Source organism: Hypanus sabinus, chromosome 19 (genome assembly GCF_030144855.1).
Source record: "Hypanus sabinus isolate sHypSab1 chromosome 19, sHypSab1.hap1, whole genome shotgun sequence".
Classification (NCBI taxonomy): Eukaryota; Metazoa; Chordata; class Chondrichthyes; order Myliobatiformes; family Dasyatidae; genus Hypanus; species Hypanus sabinus.
The window spans coordinates 31742297-31767263 of record NC_082724.1 but is presented as its reverse complement, the minus strand read 5'-3'; the positions used below and the strand labels follow the sequence as shown (position 1 = coordinate 31767263).

The 24967-nt window shown below is 38.8% G+C and overlaps 1 protein-coding gene across 1 annotated transcript in view; it reads left to right on the top strand.

Moving 5' to 3' along the window:
* The window catches only part of lrig1 (leucine-rich repeats and immunoglobulin-like domains 1), an 89680-nt gene that overhangs the window by 23365 nt on the left and 41348 nt on the right, over window positions 1-24967 (top strand). The window contains exons 2-3 of the mRNA XM_059944280.1: window positions 18451-18522; window positions 19510-19584. Coding sequence (XP_059800263.1) covers window positions 18451-18522; window positions 19510-19584 — 147 coding nt within the window. The remainder of the gene's footprint in view (window positions 1-18450; window positions 18523-19509; window positions 19585-24967) is intronic.

Here is a 24967-nt window from a genome sequence, read left to right as displayed (position 1 = left end):
TGCAGTCGAAGGAAAAAAACTTTATTCGAAATCTTCAGCCTCACTTTTAAGCCTCCCTCAACCTGCCCCCCATGGCGCAGAGGCTCCAAAGCTCTGTGCTCGCAAACCCCCGTAGGCTATCTAATTGTGAGTCGGTTCGGATGTGCCAGGAAAAGGGTCGCCACAACCAATTATTTCCCAAAGTAACAGGGAGCCGCAGCACAGACGTAAAAGAGCCACATGTGGCTCCGGAGCCGCGGGTTGCCGACCCCCGTACTAGGCTATATAGAGCTTGAATTCAGTACTGCCTGAATTTTGGCCTTGTGATTGTTTCAACATTTCACTTTGATTCCCACAGTATTACACCTCACTTTGATTCCCAAAGTATTACACTGTCTTGAGCGGTTATGTAAATGACTCTTTTAGTCCTTACTGTGGTTAATTCATGACTCAAGGAGTGATTTGAACTACTGGTGTTAATTATTGTAAAGCTGATCACCTGAGGGAAATCTGGATAAAATTGTGGGAACTAGTAGTTATGTAACTATCCCTGCATCATTTGATGCATATAGGTGACTACCGTGCACTGCAACCCAACCATTAGGGCTGTTTGGGTAATGGAGATTTACCTTTGCAGAATTTGCAAATCACTGCCCAAAAGTTTGAGGTATGGGGTAAAATTCACCCACACAGAAGCCGATAAGTAAATAAAGATTTTTTTTCCCCAATTTGTGTTTCTTCAGATGACTTGACTTGGCTTTGAATTACAGCCTTCATTAAGAAATTACTTCCTGTGCCTTTTCATTTTGGGGTTTTGTGGCATACAGTCAATGAAAACGTGATTAAAGGAGAGATGGTGTTTGATTTAGAATTGTGCCATAAAGACGGTAACTAGATATAGTGACCCATAGGGTCATCATTCTATGGCCAAGAAACTGTTGAACTGCCTAAGAGGTGTGTTAAAGTTTTTCTTAAAATGCAACATTTCATGAGTGGGTTACTATTTCATAAAGTGATGCATTACTAGATTGGGAAACTGGGAGACAGTTTTAAAAAAAACTTTAAAAGAAATCACTTTGATCATAATTGGGTGCCGTTATTTATTTAATTGAAATATAGCCAAGTTTTTCTCACAAAAGATGTTCTTCCAGTGGCCTTGAAATTGTAGTGACACACACAAAATGCTGGTGGAACGCAGCAGGCCAGGCAGCATCTATAGGAAGAAATACAGTCGATGCTTTGGGCTGAGACCCTTCGTCAGGACTAACTGAAAGAAGAGGAAGTAAGAGATTTGAGAGGGGGAGGGGGAAATCCAAAATGATAGAAGACAGGAGGGAGAGAGATGAAACTAAAAGCTGGAAAGTTGATTGGCAAAAGGGATACACAGCTGGAGAGGGAGAGGAACATCGGATAGGAGGAAATTGGTCTAGATGTGCTATATAATAATTGCACAGAAAATACAATCACTGAGTTAGGACCTTTGGGGAGAATTGATTATTTGAAGGATATGAGACAAGTCTAAGAACTTGCTTTAGTGGGGGAACCTGACCTGGTACTGCATTTGGCAAATACACCTAAACCAGGATGACCAGTAGTAGCTATTTCTGTGACAGTGTTGACTTATTTACCCCATTATATTCTGGAAGGGAAATGTCACTTAATTCATGTCTGATGCAGTGAAGCGTACATTTCATTTTCTGAAGTAGTATGAAACAACAAGCCTGCAGTGGTCATTATTTTATTTTCCTTAAGGGAAAAACATGTTTTCATTCAAAGTTCAAGGTACATTTATTATTAAAGTACTATATGTATACTTTATACAGTCTTGAGATCTCTTATAGGCAGCTACAAAACAACAAAACCCAATAGAACCCATTAAAAAAGAAAACCATTAAACACCCATTGTGCAAAAAAATTGAACAAATTGTGCAAACAATTAATAAGTAAGCAAATAACATTCAGAACTAAAGTCAGTCATCACTGCAACTGGTCTAGGAGGTCCATTAGTTGCAGGCTCCAGCCTCAGTTCAGCACAGAGATGAGTAAATCTCACTGAGCAGAGAGCTGAACACTGGCCCATTCCTTACCTCTGGCCTCGATACGCTGATCTTTTCAATCTGGTCCGGTACTTTAAATGGCTGATGTAAACATTGCTTTGTAATCAAAATCTAGCTTTATCTATTCCAAATTGAAACTGTTACAGTAAAGCGGAGAATTGAAAGTTACAGAATAATTTTAAACACTTGGAAGATTTCCCGTGTATATCTATCTATTGAATTGGGGGGAGGGGGGGTTAGTCGGTATTCAGACGATCCAGAAGTTTTTGTGTTGCCACGTTGTGGACTTGATGCAAGACTTGAGTGATTGGATCAAAATTAGCTACTTTATCACCAGAAAAGCAAACCCATGCACACGTTGGTAAGGTTTGTTGATGATCTTAAAGCATCACAAGTGTTGTTTTTGACTGTAAAAAGATCAAAATTTTACATTTATGCTAATGTGTCTTAACAACACAATGACAGCAATTTAAAAAGGGCCATTGAATTTGAAATATTGAATGGAATAGGCCCCTCAGCCTATCATGTGTGCACTAACCGTGATGTCAATTTAAGTAATTTACTTGCCTGCATGTCAGCTGTATCCCATCCAATTTACTGTCTTTTCATGTGTTTGTCTAAATACTTCTTAGATGTTGCTACTTTATCTTCTCTTTGCCCATCTCCCTGACAGCACATTTCAGGTACCTCAGGAAAACTTGTCTTGTGCATCTTCTTTTGAACTTTCCTCTTTTCGCATTAAACACTTGCCCTTTACTATTTGACTTTTCCATCCTGGGGAATGAAGAATATCAGACATAATTTTATATACTTTTATTAAGTTGCCCTCCAGCCTCCACTCAGGAACAAACAGCCTAATTTACCTGACATTTCCTAATGGACAGTACACTCCAGTTCAGGAAACATCTTGATAAGCTCCTTCTGCTCCCTCTCCAGTCCTTCCACATTCATCATTTAGTGTAGTAACTTGAATTCAATGAGTTCTAACCATTTTTTTTCCATCGGCAACTTGATTTCCTGACTTTTATACTCTGTCCTGCCCAATGAAGGCAAGATACAGGTCTTTATCAACTTATCTACTAATTATTTGGGGGTGTTAGGCATATACCCCAAGATCCCTCAGTGCTCCTAAGGATCATAGAGATATAGAGCCCAAAAGCACACAGATAGACCCTTCAGCTCATCTTGTCCATGCTGAACTGATAATCTGATTAGTCCTATCAAACTGCACCTGGAGCATACCCTTCCCATCCATGTACTTACCCAAACTTCTCTTAAATATTGTAGTTGAACCCACTTCCACTGGCAGCTCAATCCACTCTCGCACCATCGTCACAGTGAAGGTTTCATCTCAAGTTTCCCTTACATCTTTCACCTTTTACCCTTAATCTATGACTTCTAGCTCTAGTCTCATACAACCTCAGTGGAAAAAAGCCTGCTTGCATTAACGCTATCTATAGGCCTCATAATTCTGTGTGCCTATATCAAATTTGCCTCATCTCCTATGCTTGAAGGAATAATGTTCTGACATATTCCTTTCCCTGTAACTCAGGTCCTGAAGTCCAGACAATATGCTTGTAAATTTTCTTTGTTCTCTTTCAATTTTACTAATTGATATCTTTCCTGTAGGTAAGTAACCAAAATTATGTATAACACTCCAAATTTGGTCTCACCAACATCTTTAACATAGCGTACCAACTTCTTTATGCAGTACTTCATTTATGAAGGCCAGTGTGCCAAAAACTCTCTTCACGACCCTTTTAAGGGTCATGTGATACTACTTTCAAGGAATTGCTGATCTGTATTTCCAGATTCATTTGCCCTACTGCACTCCTCAGTGCTTTATCATACACTGAAAGTCCTACCCTGGTTTGTTCTCTCAAAATGCAACACCTCACACTTGTCTGCCTTAAATTTCATCTGCCATTTTTCACCCCACTTTTTCTAGCCGGTCTAGATCCTGTTACAAGCTTTGATAGTCTTCTTTGTTGTCCACCCAATCTTGTCATCTACAGTTTTGCTGATCCAGCTTACCACTTTATCATCCAGATCATTGATAATGGATGACAAACAACAGTGGACCCAGCACCAGACCCTACAGTATAACATAAGTCACAGGTCTTCAGTAAGAGGCAACCATTTGCTACTGCAGACTGCTTTCTCCTGCAAAGCCAGTGTCAAATCTGATGTTCCACCTTCTCTTGAATGCCAACACGATTGAACCTTCTGGATCCACTTCCCATGCTGTATTTGGTCAAAGGATTTGCTAAAGTTCATTTGTAGACAATATCCACTGCATTTCCTTCATCAACTTTCCTGGTAATCCCCTCAAAAATTTCTCTTAAGATTGGTTAGACATAACCTAAGCTATGTTGACTAATCCTAATCAGGCCCTGTCTGTCTATTTATACATCCAGTCCCTTAAGCAGTCCTGACATTTATTGTACACTTTCCTCTTGCATTTAACCTCCCAAAATTCAATGTCTTAGACTTGTTCAGATTCAGATCAATTTTCCAGCTGATCTGTAGTCTGCTGTTTCCTATGACAACCTTTTCAATTCATATTTCCTGACACAGGTTTGTATAAGAATTGTGGTTTATCAAGAATATTTTGATGGAAATGTGGATCAAGTACTAAGTGTGAAACCTAGAGTCAAGTGCACAGTAGTGTAGAACTTAATTTGACCAGTATATTTGCAAGTATCTAAATCAGTTGTTTTAAGTATTGAAGTAAATGCAAAAATGGGAAGAACAAAAATTCTAAAGCTTTTATTGAAAAGGAAAGGTTTTCAAATGTATTATTTTGTGAAATGGAACAACCTGCTGCACAAACCTTGTGCTTCAGGTAGCTTTAAAAAAAATGAACATGCACTGTAATTGTTTTGGTGAAAGAGAAAAATATAGATGGTTTAATAATGTAACCTATAAGATGGTGAGTGGGGCACTTTTCTGGAAATAAAAGCACATCTTATTGCAGTGCTCTTGGAGTGCTGATCAATTAGCTCCTTTAATGCTGAGTACAGGTAGTCCCTGAGTTACGAACGTCTGACTTACGAACAACTCATACTTACGAACCGAAGAAGGAGAACACTGTCCGCCATTTTAAGTCAGATTGCAACACTGTCTGCCATTTTAAGTCGTTGCCATTGACACTGTGTTGAGTGTGTAACTTTGTATTTGGCTTTCACCCTGACCCGCAAACCCCCCCCCCCCCCACTTTTCTGGTTGGCTGGTGGCGCAGTGGAATCAGCGCCGGGCTGGAGAACAGAGGTTCCTGAGTTCGATCTAGTGACAGACCACTCCCGTGCTGGGTTGATGACGAGCTTGCAACTCGACCTCGTAAAAAAAACACTGCCACCTCCAGTTTAAATGCCCACGCAGAATATTGTGGAGGATCAAATACCAAACACAGCACAGCCCCCACTTGATCCATTTACTCTGTCTCAGTGTGGTGGACTTCAGGACCTGGGGAATTCAGTGCGGTGGTCCTTAGGACCCGGCGAAGCTTGGGAGCCGCCACTCACAGTGTTTCTGTTCCGTTGATGGGAAGCGATTACGATTGAAAATAAAGTGGAAATAATAAAGCATTTGGAAAGAGGTGAAACGTCATTGGTCATTGGAAAAGCGTTAGGCTACAGTCGGACAACGATCGGAACAATTTTAAAGGATAAAGTGAGAATAATGAAGCATGTCAAAGGCCCTGTCCCAATGAAAGCTGCAATTATTACTGAGCAACACAGTGGTTTAATTATTGGAATACATATGTTTCTTATGTGTTTTATATGCATAGAAAGGTAAAATATATACTAAGACAAATGTTTGACTAACTGACGCTAAGTAATACCGGATGTACTTGTTCCGACTTGCGTACTAATCTGACTTAAAGACGGACTCAGGAAAGGAACTCGTTTGTAACCCGGGGACTGCCTGTATTTTATTTGTAAATTGGATAATATTTGTGATCTGGCTTGTCCATTTTACAAATATATAATTGCATCGACAAGTTCTCGGCAAAGAAGTGAAGCGCCTGCTAAATAGTTCCTTTCAGCGTTGCGCAGGTACTTAACTTGAGTTGTTTGGTGAATCTATGGTTGGGGGTGACTAATCTGTGGTCTTTCATAAATGTGTCAAATTAATAGGGAAGAGCAACAGAAAATGTTGCAAATATGAATTCTAACTCAGTCAGATGCCTTTTGCTTTTGCTTGGTTCAAATGGGAAAGCAAGCACTGGATTGTGGAAGATGGTATTTATATGCATAACTGTATCTGTTGAAGTATAAAACTTTACATGAACTTGGATACATCATGAGTTTATGTTCACTATAATTATGCTGATTATTTGTAAGATTTTATGGTTTTGGAGAGAATTGAATATTCAATTGAAGCACTTCCTTAAGATTAAAAATAGTCCATTTTAAAATGTGTTCCAATTATTTTATTCCTGAAGGAAAGTGATGCTATTTCAAAAATGTATTGGAGCTTACTTATGATTTGATACTATGCTGTGTTATGTTGCAAGCTTTTTTTAAAAAAAAGACATACTGATAGTGTATTGATAATTATTTGATGCTTGAACAACATTGCAGTTGTTTAGATTCTTCATCAGACCCCTTAATAGGTAATTACATAGTTGTATTTCAAATATCAATATGTTATAGAAGTTTATTAATATCTAACCAAATAGTTGATTGTTTTGTGTAGCATTTGTATGCAGCTGGGATTTATATCTGTTCTCTTTACCAAGCATTTTCCTTTGCTTCAGTTGTATTTTCCTTAAAGGATATCATATTGACTGTTTCAATTGTTGCCTGAGGCAAGCAATTCCGACACTGTCTTTTACAGAACTTCTTTACCTTCTTCACTTTGGTGCAATTTAAATTAATTAATTGCTAGATGTTATTTATGCCCACTCATTATAAGAATTATAGTAAAATTTCTGATTCCTTTTCCTGGAAGCCTAATGTAGGAATAGTGTGATCACTCCAGTCGAGTATGATGTTCTCCTAAGGGGTTATCTGTTGGTGCATCTTCAGGTGGCTGTAGAGGCTTACCTGGGTTCCACATATTCTGAGGGGCTTCCAGACTTTACAATCCAGACCCCTTAGTCTCTTGCTGATTGCCATGGGACTTAATCTCTTATATTAGGGTGGGTTGCCTTCATGTAGAATGCCTTTGCATAACTCTGTTTAACTCGGGGAGGCTGATGCATGGGCAGCCACCATACCGCCCTTGACAAATTGAGGTCAGGGTCCAATGGCATGGATTTCAAGACATCTGTACAGCACCCTTCACTGCTGCAGTCTTCCTCCGCCTTCCCTGCCATTGTGATATGTCATCATCTTTCACCAGCTCCACCATTGAAGTCTTGGTTGAATTGCTCTTTGAAGTCTCCCCCTTAACCTTATCACATGGCTGACCCTACCAGGAGCACCAGATGGCTAATCTCCAAAGGGCATTGCTCTTGGGATCTCAGGAACTCACAAGCCCCTCTTCCACAACAAGGTGATGATCCTCAGAGAAGATGGATATGGCCTGTATATACTGTCTTAATTACTATTATAGTAGTAATATAATAAATTATTATACAATATAGTCAGATCCAGTACTTTTGCACAATAGAAAAATGCTTAATGGTTTAGTGGGAGTGGAGAGAAGTAGATGATGGAGGAGAAAGAAAAAGAGCCTATTGTTGGCCACATTCTCTTATTCAGTACACACATCAAACTGAATCAAAAAAAATACTGGCCTTGCTGACTGCATATCCTGCTCCTCTTCTTCCCCCACATCCCACTCTGTCTCTGTCCATGTATCTTTCTCTCTCTCCTTTTATTGTGTGATACCATGATTTTAATAGAATGGAAAGAAGCAAGTTTGAGGATAACCATCTAGTTTCTAAGCAGTAAATTCTAGTAAACTTAAGCTTAGCATGTGCTTGTAGATTTTAAGCTCCGGGTGAGTAATGTTGTTAACAATATGCTGCTGAATGAAATGTTGACTGTATTAAATACCAGAGAACTGTCATCCCACTATAGAAAATACATCCTTTTTCAGTTGCTTTCACAGTGGAGGGGCAAAGCTGTGTAAGCTTCATTGTTGAGTTGTTTATTTTGATAATGTATCCTGCTTGTATGGCAGGTATTTGGGATATGAAACTATATGAAGATAAAGGATTACTCTGAAGTTCTGTGTTCTTCACATTCTGCAAAGAGCAAGGTCTTATTTGTACTGTTTTTTTTCAATCTTTGCACAAATTGTCATATTGTTCTTTTAAATATCATATCATTTGGGCATGGTTAACATTTTATTCTGATCCATTTAATTTTGGGAAGGGAACCTGAAAATAGTTGGAAGGCAAATCTTTGCTACTTAGTCAAAGATAGAGGGCAGGGGCATTAAACCAGGAAAAAGGTTCTAATCAAATAATCTGGATGGTGCTGAAAGGAACAGATTGATGGTACAAATATAGGATGTATGTGAAGCTGAGTGACTAGATGAGTCCAAGGGCCTAATTTCAAGCAATAACTTTATCTAACTGGAAAATATACTTTGTTCTGTATGGATCATTACAATACAACAAGAACTTTCTAAGCTGGAGGTTGTAGTGAATTTAAAAACAATGGTAGTGAGGAGAAATCATAAAAATATCAGCCTGTTTTGTCAAAGCAAAGTAAACCTAGCTGAGCAAAGTGATTATCATGATAAAATCTTCCTTCTGTATCTGTAAATAATCAGAGGAAGGTGTTGTACTTGGCAATAGTGCCTTACACAGTAAAATAGAATGCACTTGTGTCTTAAGTCAGAATGACAGCTTTTAGTATGGAATATAGGAAAAGTAGTAGGTAGCCACAAGCTCCAGCCTTTTTCACATTGCTGGATCATGGTTAATCTGTCTTCATTCTATTTACCAGTTTTTCCTGCAGTTGTCTGGTTTCCTTACCGAACAAAAATTAGTTTCACCATGGTTTTCAAGGGATATTAGAAATTTGGTTCAGAAAAAGAGGGATGTCTACAATAGATATAGGCAGCATGGAGTAAAGGAATTGCTCGAGGAATGTAAAAGGAATCTTAAGAAAGAGATTAGAAAAGCTAAAAGAAGATACGAGGTTGGTTTGGCAAATAAGGTGAAAGTAAATCCGAAAGGTTTCTACAGTTATATTAAAAGCAAGAGGTTAGTGAGGGATAAAATTGGCCCCTTAGAGAATCAGAGTGGTCAGCTATGTGTGGAACCGAAGGAGATGGGAGAGATTTTGAATGATTTCTTCTCTTCGGTATTCACTAAGGAGAAGGATATTGAATTGTCTAAGGTGTGGGAAACATGTAAGGAAGTTATGGAACCTATGACGATTAAAGAGGTGGAGGTACTGGCGCTTTTAAGAAATTTGAAAGTGGATAAATCTCCGGGTCCTGACAGGATATTCCCCTGGACCTTGAGGGAAGTTTGTGTAGAAATAGCAGGAGCTCTGACGGAGATCTTTAATATGTCATTAGAAACGGGGATTGTGCCGGAGGATTGGCATATTGCTCATGTGGTTCCATTGTTTAAAAAGGATTCTAGAAGGAAGCCTAGCAATTATAGACTTGTCAGTTTGACATCAGTGGTGGGCAAATTAATGGAAAGTATTCTTAGAGATAGTATTTATAATTATCTGGATAGACGGGATCTGATTAGAAGTAGCCAGCATGGATTTGTGCGTGGAAGGTCATGTTTGACAAACCTTATTGAATTTTTTGAAGAAGTTACGAGGAATGTTGACGAGGGTAAGGCAGTGGATGTAGTCTATATGGACTTCAGCAAAGCCTTTGACAAAGTTCCACATGGAAGGTTAGTTAAGAAGGTTCAGTCGTTAGGTATTAATGCTGGAGTAATAAAATGGATTCAACAGTGGCTAGATGGGAGATGCCAGAGAGTAGTGGTGGATAATTGTTTATCGGGATGGAGGCCGGTGACTAGCGGGGTGCCTCAGGGATCCGTTTTGGGCCCAATGTTGTTTGTAATATACATAAATGATCTGGATGATGGGGTGGTAAATTGGATTAGTAAGTATGCCGATGATACTAAGGTAGGAGGTGTTGTGGATAATGAGGTGGATTTTCAAAGCTTGCAGAGAGATTTATGCCGGTTAGAAGAATGGGCTGAACGTTGGCAGATGGAGTTTAATGCTGAGAAGCGTGAGGTTCTACATTTTGGCAGGAATAATCCAAATAGAACATACAGAGTAAATGGTAGGGCATTGAGGAATGCAGAGGAACAGAGAGATCTAGGAATAACTGTGCATAGTTCCCTGAAAGTGGAGTCTCATGTAGATAGGGTGGTGAAGAGGGCTTTTGGAACACTGGCCTTTATAAATCAAAGCATTGAGTACAGAAGTTGGGATGTAATGCTAAAGTTGTACAAGGCATTGGTAAGGCCAAATTTGGAATATTGTGTGCAGTTCTGGTCACCGAATTATAGGAACGATATCAATAAATTAGAGAGAGTGCAGAGACGATTTACTAGGATGTTACCTGGGTTTCAGCAATTAAGTTACAGAGAACGGTTGAACAAGTTAGGTCTCTATTCATTGGAGCGTAGAAGGTTGAGGGGGGATTTGATCGAGGCATTTAAAATTTTGAGAGGGATAGATAGAGTTGACGTGAACAGGCTGTTTCCATTGAGAGTAGGGGAGATTCAAACTAGAGGACATGATTTGAGAGTTAGGGGGCAGAAGTTTAAGGGAAACACGAGGGGGTATTTCTTTACTCAAAGAGTGATAGCTGTGTGGAATGAGCTTCCTGTAGAAGTAGTAGAGGCCAGTTCAGTTGTGTCATTTAAGGTAAAATTGGATAGGTATATGGACAGGAAAGGAGTGGAGGGTTATGGGCTGAGTGCGGGTAGGTGGGACTAGGTGAGATTAAGGGTTCGGCACAGACTAGGAGGGCCAAGATGGCCTGTTTCCGTGCTGTGATTGTTATATGGTTATATGGTTTTTCAGATCTATCTTGTCTTTACATGTAATTGAAGGAAAAATCCTCATTTAACTGGCCTACTTTTGATTTAAAATTGTATCTGCAAAATTTCTTTATCAAACAAAATAGTTTACTACACTTCCTATACCAACGTATATCAACCCGTTCTGTTGGACAGATTTTTGGGATGGAGGGTGACTGATATCCTTTCTGATTTTGTGGGTTCTGAGGAGACTGTGTTTCCCATAATGACTCCATAGACTCTTTTACAGATTATTCAGCTGGTGGCCAGTAAGGGGAAGCTGAGTAGGTATTCAGCCCTGTCTGCCTGTGTTTGACCTGTCTCCTTCTCGTTTGCTGCTACTGGAAGAATGTGCAGGAGTCTTGATTTGCACTGTCCAAGTCTGTGAAATTATTTTTTGAGGACTGTGCTTCATGTTACATGGGTTTCTGATTGGGATGCTTTGGCGTGGACTGCATCTGCATTCCGCAGTAAATGGGTGACTGCTAAATTGAGTTGAACTAAACTGAACACTCTTGGACATTTTGAGGACTCTGCAGTTTGATGTTTAATGTTCTGCGTGTTATTTGCTTGCTTTTTGCCATTTGTGTGACTTGTTCTTTTTTTCATACGTTGGGAGTTTGATGTTTTCTTTAAATGGGTTTCATGGTATTTCTTTGTTTTTAGGCTGCCTGCAGGAGGATGGATCTCACAGCTGTATACTATATACATACTTTGATAATAAATGTACTTTGAATCTTTGATTGTGAAGGGGTCCTCTCCTTCCAGCATGTAATTAGTGATCACAGTGCATGGCCTCAAAGCTCTCCATACCATCCCAAATTGCTCCTCCTCCATTTTCAGTATTTACGGGCTGGAACATTCCAGGAATGTTGCTTTTCTTCTAGGGAATTTGGGAAATTCTGTCTGGCTGTAATGTCATGATAGAGTGTCTCCACTTATTGCCAGGTGTGTGAGCAATGTGACTAGACTGTTGACTGAGTACAACCAGGGGCCCTAGACTATGACTGAGTACAGTCGAGGGCCCTGGACTATGACTGAGTACAGCTGAGGGCCTTGGTTTTGGGAATGCTGGCCTGGGAAAAGATGCTGATGTTGGTTTGCTTGTCCTTGCAGTGAATTTGTAGGATTTTGTTTTGTTAGTCTTCTAGTTTTCTGAGATGCTGTTGCATAGGGCCTTGAAAGCATAAAGGAGGGCAGGTTTTACTGCTTCCTAGTAGACCATGAATCTTGCATGAAGTCTAAAATCTTGATCTTCAAATATCCTTTGATGTAAATCTATGCTGTACCAACAAATAACTAAGAAACGCTTTAAAGTGCCCGTCCATAATTGTGATAAGTGGAGGATAATGACCTGGCAGCCATGCAATCTTAGTATTAGTTAGTATAGCCAAGATGATGTCTGCTACTTGAAGAGCTATGGAATTTGCTGCAATCTTCGGCATCCTTCTCATAACCCAGCGTATTTTTCCTTTAACAGAAGGAAATTCTTGTGATTCTTGTCATTTTATTGAATCTGCTTCCATCTTCTCCCTAGAATTACATGGAATCATAGCTTGCTATGTATATGTATAAAATAAATTCTTCGGTCATTTTGCCTTTAGAAACAGTTTCTCCCCATTTACTTTATCAAAATCCAGATATCCTGGGTGAGGCAAAACATTTTCTTAATAGCCTGATTTCTTGACTTTTGTAAACCTCAAGGAATTTATGTGGTTAAGACAATCTGTCTTCAAGTTTTAAATCTTAGGCTAGCCTATACTTGCCTACAAATTCATCAAAATTGTGTCTTTCCTGAGAGAGATACCTGAAACTAAAGAATCCAGTTGGAAACTCCTGTGTGGTTCAAGATTACCTTTCAAAGTTAAATCTGTAGAGACTGTATTACTCATAAATGCAGTGTTTGGGAGCATAGAAACATTGAAAACCTACAGCACAATACAGGCCCTTCGGCTCACAAAGTTGTGCCGAACATGTCCCTACCTTAGAAATTACTAGGCTTAGCCATAGCCCTCTATTTTTCTAAGCTTCATGTACCTATCCAAAAGTCTCTTAAAAGACCCTATTGTATCTGCCTCCACCACCGTTGCCGGCAGCCCATTCCACGCACTCACCACTCTGAGTAAAAAAACTTACCCCTGACAGCTCCTCTGTACCTACTCCCCAGCACCTTAAACCTGTGTCCTCTTGTGGCAACCATTTCAGCCCTGGGAAAAGCCTCTGACTATCCACACGATCAATGCCTCTCATCATCTTATACACTTAGCAGTCTTAACAGTTGAAACTAAGACAGAAATACATTGGTAATGACATCCTAAATTCTTCACAATGTGCTTGATATTAGGCATTATTTCCTAATAAAATAAAATGCAATGCATTTATTTCTTTTATTTTTTTTGTGGATTTAAAAATAAGCATTGCAGAAATGAGAGGGTGCGGAAACGAGAGGGTGAGCACTGTTATGTTTTGTAACTCCATAAGCTAAACAAACGAAAGACACAGGAGACGAGGATACTTCTGTATTTGTTTTTTCTTTAAGTGAAGCATGTACATATGATGTGGTGTAATGACATATGTCATTCATGCACTACTTGCATATAACCTATAACCATTACATATAAACCGTTTGTTCTTATGTGAACAAGTAAAAATGCATAATCAATGTATTTACAATATTGCACAAATACTACTGAAATATTAAATATACAGTATTCACCTCTGCTTAGCTATATATTCCAACTCAATATAGAATGCACCTCAACTATATATATGGTATACCATATAATACAACTACTATATACACATCCACAGCGTAGTAAATTTTAATTTATTCCACTCAGGTCTGAATATTTAATTACTGTGGAGAATTTCTTACTATTTTGGTATAATGTCTTTCCTAACAAGGATGGGGGAAGGGGGGCTTCACTCTGCTTGGCAGGTGAGACTTGTGACTATGAAACAATCTCAGGTTCTGGGGCCGCCCCTGTGGTGGCTGTAGGAGTTGACTTTGGGACTGCTGGAAGAGGTTCTGATAGTTCTTGACACTTTTTTTCCTCCAACAATTGACTCTACTCTCTTCAACTGATTGTATGCCATCTCCACTGTGTAGGGGGTGGTCCAGTTCTGTTCTTAATCTTTTCAGATACCCACTTCTGATCACCTCTGTAGTTGCTGTCCAGGACTGCTTGTCCAGGAGTGAAACATTGAACTTATTTGTTTGAGGAACCTCAACTTCTCTCAGCTGTTTGTCCAATCTCCTTCTGAGATTGTTTTTCAGGAGATCCAAGCGTGGGGGTAAGGGATGACCAAGGAACAGTGAGTTGCTGGTTAAGTGTGCTGCATTGTGATATACAAGGAGGAATTTGGCAAGCTTCTGATTCAGTGGCGGTGTAGTGTGTTCTGCTGACATTGCTCTCTCTGTTCTTTAGAGCTTGGACAAACCTTCCCACCAAAATATTTGCAGTTGAGTGGTATGGTGCAGATGTAATAAGTCTTATTCCATTCATTTTCAGGAATGACTGAAATTGTTTAGCAACAAACTGTGATTTATTGTCACTGACTTAAGTTTTATGGAATACCAGTCTTTGAAAAGAGGCTCCCCAATACATCAACAGTGTGCAAGGCTGTAGTGGAGGCTATTGGAACACTTCTGCCCACTTTTTGTAACTGCATCCACTGCTGCCAAGAAATTTGTGCCCATAAATATTCCAGTAAAATACACATGAATCCTCTGCCAGGGCCATCAGGTCGTTCCCAAAGATGGAGGTGTTGCTCTTGGTGTGTTTGCATCCCAAACAGTGCATGGCAAACCGCTTGATCTGTTGATCTATCCCAGGCCACCAGACAAAGCTTTGAGCCAACAGTTTCATTTTGACCATGGCTAGATGACTGGCATGCAGCTTGTTCAACACTTTAGCTCTCAACTTGGATGATACAGCAAGCTCTCAATCCTCACATAAAGCCACCCAATCAGATGCAAGTTCATCCCAGGGTTCATAAAAATTGAGGAATTGGAATTTGTGCTGCACATTCCAGCTATTTTGGGTTGACATGTTGACTTGAGAGTGTGGGATCTTTTCTGGTTTCCTTTTGGATCATCTCTGCCATAATAGGTACTCATTCAATTTGCATTAGGGAGAATATGTCAAGAGTGCCCTCTTTTGCAAATTTTTCAAGTACAGGTTGACCTTCTATAATCCGATACCATTGGGACCTGAGGAGTGCCGGGTTAGTGAAAATGCCGAATTACAGAAGGATCACATAAAGCAATAGCTAACTGCCTCATCATGCCTTTAAAATATCATGTAAGTCAGTACAAGTTAGATAATAATGAAACAGAAATATTAAATGAGTAGCAAGTGAAATTTTAATTATGTAATATACTGTACAGGCACAGATAAAATAAAGGGTACAGGTAAATGTACAGGAATTAACTTGTACAGAACGGCTGAGCACTTCCGCTTCTAAAGTGAGATGTTTAATATACATTCAGGCAAAGTTACATGTCTGCAAGTGCGGAGTTGGATCATCAACATCTTCATCTTGAAAATTGAGTGAAGCATCAGGAACTGGTGCTGAAACTGGCACAACAGTTTCTTCAAAAACTGTTGATGGTGGCAGCACATCTAGGTGAGCAGAAGCAGAAGATGGAGAAAGGAAGTCTTTTATATGCTACATTTCACGCGACCACCAGGTGATGGTGCTGGGCTCTTCCCTCTTCACTCGCAGTTTCTGATGGAATCCTCATTAGTTTGTTTTCCTCCACTTAGTAATATGCTTAAATTCAGAGGGTCGCCACGTCTGATCTGAGGTCGCAGGCAGAAGAGAATGGTGCGCCGGCCGGGTGACACTGGAGGGTAGTGCGCGTCTGCCAGCAGGCAGGCAAGAAGGCGGACCAACCCAGCGCGTGCCAGCTCCCCCGCTGCTAGCGGGTGAGGCGGGTAGTTGCGCCTCACACAAATTATATTAATAAATGCAGGAAAACGAGCAGGAATTGCCTGTCTGTGCTTACAAGAGCGTGCCAACATGTGAACAGATCTAGCTCAACCAAAACAACGCGCAGCAGATTGGTATGGTGGCCCGGGAAATTTGAAATTACAGTTGCGCAGAAAATTTGAAGTTAGTGCTTGATTATTGAAGGAACCAGATTACAGGTAGTCGGATTAGTGAAGGTCGACCTGTATTTCCTTTTCCAAGGGTAAACTGGACAATCCATCAGCATTTCTGTGATGAGTTGTCCTCTTAAATTCAATCTTGTATTTGTGTCCTCCAAGGAAACAGAGCCTATCTATGCATTCATGCTGCTGCTGTTAGTGGAACACCCTTCTATGGTCACCAGTAGTTGATGATCAGTAATGAAGGTAAACTTAGATTATTCAAGATTTTGGAGATGTTCCTTGTCCTCCTCATCCAGGTCATATTGAGTGTCTCGCAGACTTGCAGTATCTGGTCTGTAGCTTTCTGCCAGAGTGCAGGTACAGATGCTACTCCACAAAAAGCCTATTGTAGTGATGCAACTCTTTGTGAGTGCTTAGGATGAGAAACACTTTTGGGCTGTTCTTCCATGTCCCTCTGTAGGTAGGCCTCTGCTACACTTTGCTGAAGTGTTTTCCTCCAGAAAGGTTTGCAAAGATATCCTTTATGCTTGGCAAAGGTTATTGATCTACTTTCAGTACTAGGTTGATCTTAAAATCACCACAGATCCTGACATATCCATTCTTCTTGACTATTGGTACCACTGGCATTGCCCATGGATGCCATTCAACCTTGGAAAGAATCCCTTTAGCCTCCATGCAATCTAGTTCACTGGGTACTTTTTAATCATGGATGGTATAAGGAACTGGATGGGATTTGTAAAACTTAGATGTGGCATTTTCATTTAATGCTGTGTTTGAGTTTTCCAATGTCATCCTTGAACACTACTCTGACATAATCCAGTACCTTTCATACTTTGCTTTCAGTTGACTTAATTACAGAGTAGGTAGCATGCAAATGGTGGATGGATCTTCAATCAAGTTGTAGTTCTCTCAGCCACTCATCTCCACAATGCAGGCCCTCCTGATTTTTACCACATACAAGCTCAGTGAGGTGATTAGTGTAGCTGTTTTTGCATTGCATAGTACAGCAACATTATTGGTGGCTTGTTGATGTGGTTGGCTTAATTCCAAGGCTGTCATGAGCAAAAGTTAATCTTTTCATTGTCAATCCCTTTGATGTGGTTGGAAATCTCCTTCTGCCTTATCTTTTCTTTCTCCTTGTTAAAGATTGAGTAAGAACTTTATCACTGCACCTGTACCTGCATAGTGAGGTACTGTTGTCCTTGAGGTGATCAGAGAGAAACTCTGCTGCAAGAAAGAACAGTTAATCCTTTAATCTGATAGTGGAGTGAAACAGGCAATACAAGATTGAAATCTGGCCACTAATTCTGATTTTATAGGTGAAGTCTCTGTAATAATTGGTACATTTAAGATTGTGTAGTGGTGCATAAAATGCTGCCTTTCTAGGTTTGCTGCTGTAAATTCAATTTTGTTTTTGGGTAGTGAGAGTTGGCTAATTCAAGCATTTCTTTTTATCACTGGAAATTTATGTTTTGTTTTAAAGGACAGAACAATTTGTGTTGTCCTGCATTGTGATGCGAACAAATCCTTTTGAGTGACTTAGCTGGACAAACTTTTAGTTTTTGAATTATGCCTTTAAACCTATACTGCTCGGTATTCTTAGATCTGGACTTAATGTTAGTGGAAAAGAAGTTATTAAGAACCACTTGGGGACAAAATAAGCTTTCATGCGGGGAAAACCCGAGTCAATTAAGGAGAGCCAGTAGAGGCCAGTAAAAGACAAATCACTCAATACCTCAAATTTAGACTTGTTATCCTCATGTTTAAATTTCTTCATAACCTTGTCCTGTCTTTTTAAATCTTGTTGCAGAAGCTACAACTTTCTTTATTTTCATTGCTATTTTTAATCTGTCTATTTGGAATCCTTTTTTAAAATGTTTTGCTACTGTTTCTCATTCTTGAGGCTCTTAAAAGCTCACTTCAGATAAAATTTTAGTCATCCCTCCAGATTATTTGTTTTTGGTTCTCTCTCTGCTGTGTATCTAAGTGAAATAGATTGACTTTGTTTTTCTACAATTTAAGAGCTTTATTCAAATTAGTTTGAACTTCTTTATACTCTAAACATGAAGGGTTTATAGATAGGTAAATTAGTACTTAAACTATATTACTAATAAATTGTAAACTTCTGGTTAAAATACCAAAAATGTGTGTCAGGAATAATTTGTGTGAAAGAAACTTTTTCAGCCATTCACGACTATCATTGTCTTACGGATAAAATACCATTTTACTTGTAATGCAGTTTACAATGCAATTGAAGTAAATTTGACAATATTAGCACATTTTAGCCTGGACAGGAAAAAAGTCTAATTTGCATATACTTTTCTTGCAGAAATTTGAGTTACAATAAACTGACTGCAATCAATCCCACTGCTTTCACAGAATTGCCCAACCTTCGTGAAGTGTAAGTACATGTGAACTCTTGAAGTTGATGTGAAATGTTGAAGTTATAAAGCTATCTGTTGGACATGCTAAGCAATTCAAAGGAGTTATATGTTGAAAATTTATTTTGAATAATTCTTTATTTATACTTCACCTCATAAGTTGATTTTTGTATACAATTTTACATTGCTGGAGAAAATCTTCATAAATGATTCATCTTGATTATTTAAGAGAAAAAAGCTACTCGTTTATAAGCAGAATAATGTTATTTAATAATAACTTTGAATCTTCTTTGCATTTAATAGAATAACTGATAAACTGAGCAAGAGAAATAGAAAACAATCTGGTTTAAGTTATGTACGATTTTTTTCAGTATCTCCAATTCACCAGCATTTATGATGTTCTAAAAGCATAAAAAATATTTTATGTTGGAAAAGGACACAAGGAGCAGTATTAAATGTTCTATGATTATTAGTATTTTTTTAAATTTTGTGTGGGAGAGTATACAAGTTGAGAGCTTGGAACAGTTTTAAGTTTGTTCATCTAGTGAATAATTGTCACAGTCTGACTTTAAAAATCTTCCAAAAATTTTAATCATATTGATTAAATCCAGGTGAGATCATTTAGGAGCACTTATCACACACTGGTGTATATTTGAGCTGGAAACTAAAGATATGCAATCTTAGTACCCTTATGAATTGCAAAATTAGCTTTATCAGTTTGCTTTGTGTGCAAGATATTCTCCACACCACTACTTGCTCTTATCAGCAAAATGGTTGTCTATATTTAACTGCCTTAATTTTCAATTTTTGTGCAGCCTTCACAGTATCTCTACCTTTCATATATAGACTGATGATTAAATTTTCAGGAAATTTTAGAAACAAGATTCAAAGCAAAGTTATTTATTAAATGACATTCCATCTCTTTTCTGGCTGTCGCGCTCTCACTCACACAATAAGTTAGTATTTGTAATGAAATATAGTCAAATTGTGTTTATTATCTCTTTCAGGTGGCTTGATCATAATGAATTGACTACGATCCCCGATATGGGACTTGCTTCAGCACACCTGGTTGTTCTCTATCTGTAAGTTATTTCCAACAGTTCATCCTATTGTTTGTTTCTGCGGTACTGTTTCTATGTTAATGTATAACCCAACATTAAACTGAAACAGCGGTTTTAACATTGCTGAAGTTTTCAGTTATTCATTGTTTTATGTCAATTTTTGTTGTAATTAATTGAAAATCAAAAGCAAATTCTGGAAACACAGCAGTCCAGGCAGCATTCATGGAAAGAAAAACCAAGCCTACTTGTCAGATTGAAGAGCCTCTACCAGTACCGTGGCATGCCAAAGGCCCATCCAACCTTTGATCTCAGATGTTGGCTCTGTTCCATGGATGTTTCTTGATCTGATGAAGGTTTAATGAATTTCTGTTTTTGTGAGAATAAAATTCTGTCTTTTAAACAGGAAATTAAATCCAATTTCTGTCTTGTAAATGGAGTTTTGATTCGTGTACATCATTTCATTGTGTTTTTAATCTTCAGTATGTATTAACCATGTTGTGCATTTTTTAAGAACTATTGTGTGCCATAGATCTGTTAGATAAAGCATTATGTTATCCTGTAGATAATATATTAATTACACTCTCACCTAATCTGTTGTTTGTGAACTGCAGTTAGGTACTGGGATAATTGTTATGTGCCAGAGATAAAGCTTTAGTGTGGCTGTAGTATCTAGGGAAAAAATAGATTTCTTGTTCTGCACTTGTGCCAGAAAGACTCAGCAAGGTGATTTGTATAGTTTTGGGATGATGATGCTGAATTTGTTGGAATGACATTAGCATTAGGGCTTTGTATTATTATTTACTTCTTCAGAGGAATAACAAAGCAATTTCGCATGTCTGTGGTGCCTGACAGGAGACCAGGGTAGAAGGTTTACAAAATTATGAGAGGCTTACAAAGTTCGCAAGTGTCTTTTTCCCAGGGTTGATGTTTAATACTAAACATGCATGCATTTATGGTGAAAGAAGGTAAGTTCAAAGGAGATGCATGGAGTAATTTTTTGACACTGGGTCAGTGGGGCCTTTGAATACACTGAGATGGGTGGTAGTGGAGACAAATATGATAGAAGCATTGAAGAGGCACTCAGATAACCTTGTAAATGTGCAGAATGGAAGGATATGGACATTGTGTCAGTAGAAGGGATTAGGTATTTAATTATTAATTGTAAAGCACTTTGACTACAATCGTTTCTGTGAAAAGTGCTCTATAAATAAGTTACTTAATTATTAGTTTAATCAGTTTGGCACAACATTGTCGACTAAAGGGTCTATGTTGTACTATTCTAGGTTCTATGTCAGAAAAGAACAGCAGTCATTTCCACAGATGCTGCCCTTCCTGCTGAGTTCCTCCAGCATGTTGCGCATGTTAGATCAATATCAATCAGTATTCAGTGTCACAATACACTGTAAATACCTTGGATGGAGCTTTGAATTGTGTGTTCAATTGAGTGCTCTCTCAAGCAGTTTATGGTGTGGACAAACATTGCTAATGTTGAGTACATGTTTACTTACAATGTGATTCCTGTTAAACTAAATCCCATGTGGGACTGATAGTCTCCTCTGCATATTTGTATGAATTTATGTTTACATTGGAAAAGTTTTAACTAAGTCAGTGAATTGGCCAAAGCAACAGTGTGGCAAGGTATTGATTATAAATGTTGCCAGTACTGTATAATCGTCAGATTAGACATTAGAGATTTGGAATTTTTTTTTCTTTAGCTTTCATGGTCAGAACAACCAAGCACTTTGCTTCACATTTTAACCATTGATCGCTGATTGCAAAATGACAGTAAAGAGCTTTAGGCTGTCTAGAATTGGTCTTTGAAACTTAGACCTCATTACTTGGACCTCAATGCTCAGTTATTCTTTCCCAATGGCCCTACCCCCACAACCAATTTAAAGTACTGTATTAGGCTTGAGAATATCTATTCACCTTGGATCATGATCTAAAAGCATTTTCCACTGTAATGGTAATTTTTCAGTTTCCCACATTTGTTGACATAAGCATTGAACGAGGTATTTAATGCAAAACTGATTATTAATCCCGGTGATTATCCATCTTCTCCATGCCCCCCTCAACCTATTTGGGGAGTGGATAATTGGACAAGGCTGCAGGAGGGAGAGAGGGGGAAAGGGAGATGGAGAGGGAGGGAGAGAAAGATTGAAAACTCAGCTAATGGTTGACTAGCCTTCCCTTTTAATGTACTGTTGCAAGAAAAAGTTTGTTAACCCTTTGCAATTAACTGCTTTTCTGCATTAATTATACTGGGCCCTTATTCTTCTTCTTATTATTATTATTAAGGGTCCCAACTAACCATCCATCCAGCATCCTCTTTGACTTTTTACCATCAGGCAGGAGATAAATCATCAGGTGAAAACCAAGAATGGTCAAGATGAGAAACAGTTCTCAGGCCATTAGGCTATTGAACTCCAGGTGGCATTGTATTCGTAGTGTTACTGGTTAATCTACTCTGGCTACGTCCACACTACACCAGATAAATCCGAACCGAAGCTTTTTCTCTTCTTTTTTATCCTCCGTCCACACTAAAATGGTGTTTTCGTCCCCTGAAACGAGCTTTTCAGAAACGCTTTCCAGAGTAGATATTTTTGAAAACGCTGCTCGGGCAGATCAGTGTGGACGGGATAACCGGAGACTTCTGAAAACGCTATCAGATGGCAGCGCGCTATTTCATTGTTTTCTTGAACCCAACCTAACAATTTCAGAACAGACGGCAACGCAACTGAAACCAGAAGTTAGAAATGTACTCACCAAATACTTTGACCCATAACTTACTGAATAAATAAGTATACTCACTTTGCCCTGCTTTCTGTCCATGCACTTATGAAGGTGGTTTACCTATTTATGCAAGTACTTATCTGACAATAGATATGTAACAGCCTAATGTAACATTGTATGAAAATACAAGATAACACTGACACAGACATGTTTTACACACTTAACAAGATGCTTTATTAATGCAACAGAGTTGGTCAGTTTTTCAGTGTTCGTCATCAGCCGGGTCAGTCTGTCCGGGAAATCCCTGTCGGTTGCCTCTGTATGCTCCAGTATTTGTTTTCTTTTTACTTTTAAGTTCTTCTGCACAAAAGCCAACAGCTGCCCGTCATTTTAAGTTTTTCTAGTCTAACTACACAAATGTGCATTTTTACAGCGAGATTCGACACTAAACGTGTCACTTGTTTTCGGCAGATGTGTCCTGCTCATACCCAGTAGGAGGAGATTCGCCAAACTCTCTGTTTCAATGTGGATAGAGATATTTTCAAAAAACGCATAATGTGGACGCCTATCATTTTTATGCGAAACCAGCATTTTCAAAATTATCCGGTCTAATGTGGATGTAGCCTCTGTACCTTAAAATTTTTAATATTAATACACTTTTATTTATGTGTGATGTGTCTGTAGTTTTTATCCTTGCCTTCATAAGTTATCATCATGGAGGAAATTGGTGCTCTGCAAAAAAAAAAGCATTGCTACATATTGCAAAATATCACCTGGATGTTCCACAGCACTTTTGGGACAATGTTCTGTGGACAGATGAGACAAACATTGAACTTTCTGGCAGAAATGCACATCATTATGTTTGGAGATAAAAGGGCACTGCACATCAAGACCAAATTCTCATCCCAACTGTGAAGTATGGTGGAAGGAGCATCGTGGTTTGGGGCTGCCTCAGGGCCTGGATGCCTTGCGGTCATTGAGAGAACAATGAATTCAAAATTGTATCAAGACATTTTACAGGAGAATGCTAGGGTAGTGGTCCGTCACCTGAAGCTTTCTTTTCTTTCTTTCTTTTTCCATCTTTTTATTATCATTATTAAACCTGAAGCTTAATACAGGTTGGATGATGCAACAAGACAATGATCTGAAACACAAGAATAAATCAACAACAGATTAGTTTAAAAAGAAGTAAATTTATGTTTTGAATGGCCAAATCAGAGTCCAGACCTTAATCCATTTGAGATGAATACTGTGGGATGACCTGAAGAGGACTTTTTATGCTAGGGATCCCAGAAGTATTGATGAACTGAAACATTTTTGTATGAAAGAATGGTCTAAAAGTCCTCCTCGCTATTGTGCAAGTCTGATCAGCAGCTACAGGAAATGTTTGGTGGAGGTTATTGCTGCTAAAGGAGATTCTGCCAGTTCTTAAATACAAGGGTTGACATACTTTTTCCAGTCTGAACTGTGAATGATTAAAGAATGTGTTCAATAAAGACATGAAAAGTACAATTGTCTGTATTATTAGTTTAGGCAGATTGTGTTTGTCTATTATTGTGACTTAGATGAAGATCAGACCATATTTTATGAGTAATGTAGAAAATTGGGTAATTGCAAAGGGTTCATAAATTTTTCCTGCAATGGCATATTTGCTATATATCCTCTCATTGAACTTGAATTTGCTCCTATTTCATTTGTTATAAGGTTATAGTTTGTAGTGAAATATTGTTTTCATTCTGATACCTCAATAGCCTGGTTTGATGGTTTGTTTTGAACTTGCCATGTCACAATACCATTTTACTTCAACAGAGATTTTGCAATGGTTGCTCATGTCAATAATTTTGAGAACAGATGAGTAAGGATGAGATCAAAAGGCATTGTGAGAACTTGGCAGGCCAGGTACTCATCAGTGAGATCAACCCATTGCGCAAGAACTTTTAAGAACTTCTAAGAATATATCCATCATGTTAGGGCAGTGCAGTCATCACCTACGAGAATGCTGAGTTGTCCCATTTGTCATATTCATATTTCGTTGTGATATAGAAAGTGACAGTGTGGCCAATTGAGGTTATGTTCTTGGCGCAATCCCTTTAATCCCACTCCCTGCTGTGTAATCTGTAGTCTCTCATACCAGTGCACTCCACCCTAATTTTCTCCATGGTATGGATAGTTTGACAACATGATTACATCAGTGAGGAAGAAAATAAAGTTATCTGTAGAATTTGCAAATATTCTGAGGGAACTGTGACACCCGTGCTCCCCGTTCGCTGGAATTCAGAAGGATAAGACGAGATCTTATAGAAGTATATAAAATTATGAAAAGGATAGAGAAGATGGGAGCAGGAAAATTGTTTCCACTGGTAGGTGAGATTAGAACTAAGGGATATAGCCTTAAGGTTCGGGCCAGTAAATTGAGCACTAAGATGAGGAGGAACTGCTTTTCCTGAAGAGTGGAGAAACTGGAATTCTTTACCCAATGAAGCAGTGGAGGCTACCTCAGTAAATATGTTTAAGCCAAGGTTGGATAGATTTTTGCATTGTAAGGGAAATTAAGGGTTGTGGGGAAAAGGCAGTTAGGTAGAGATGAGCCCATGTCAGATCAGCCATGATCTTAATGACTGGTGGAGCAGGCTCGACAGGCCAAATGGCCTACTCCTGTTCCTTTTTCTTA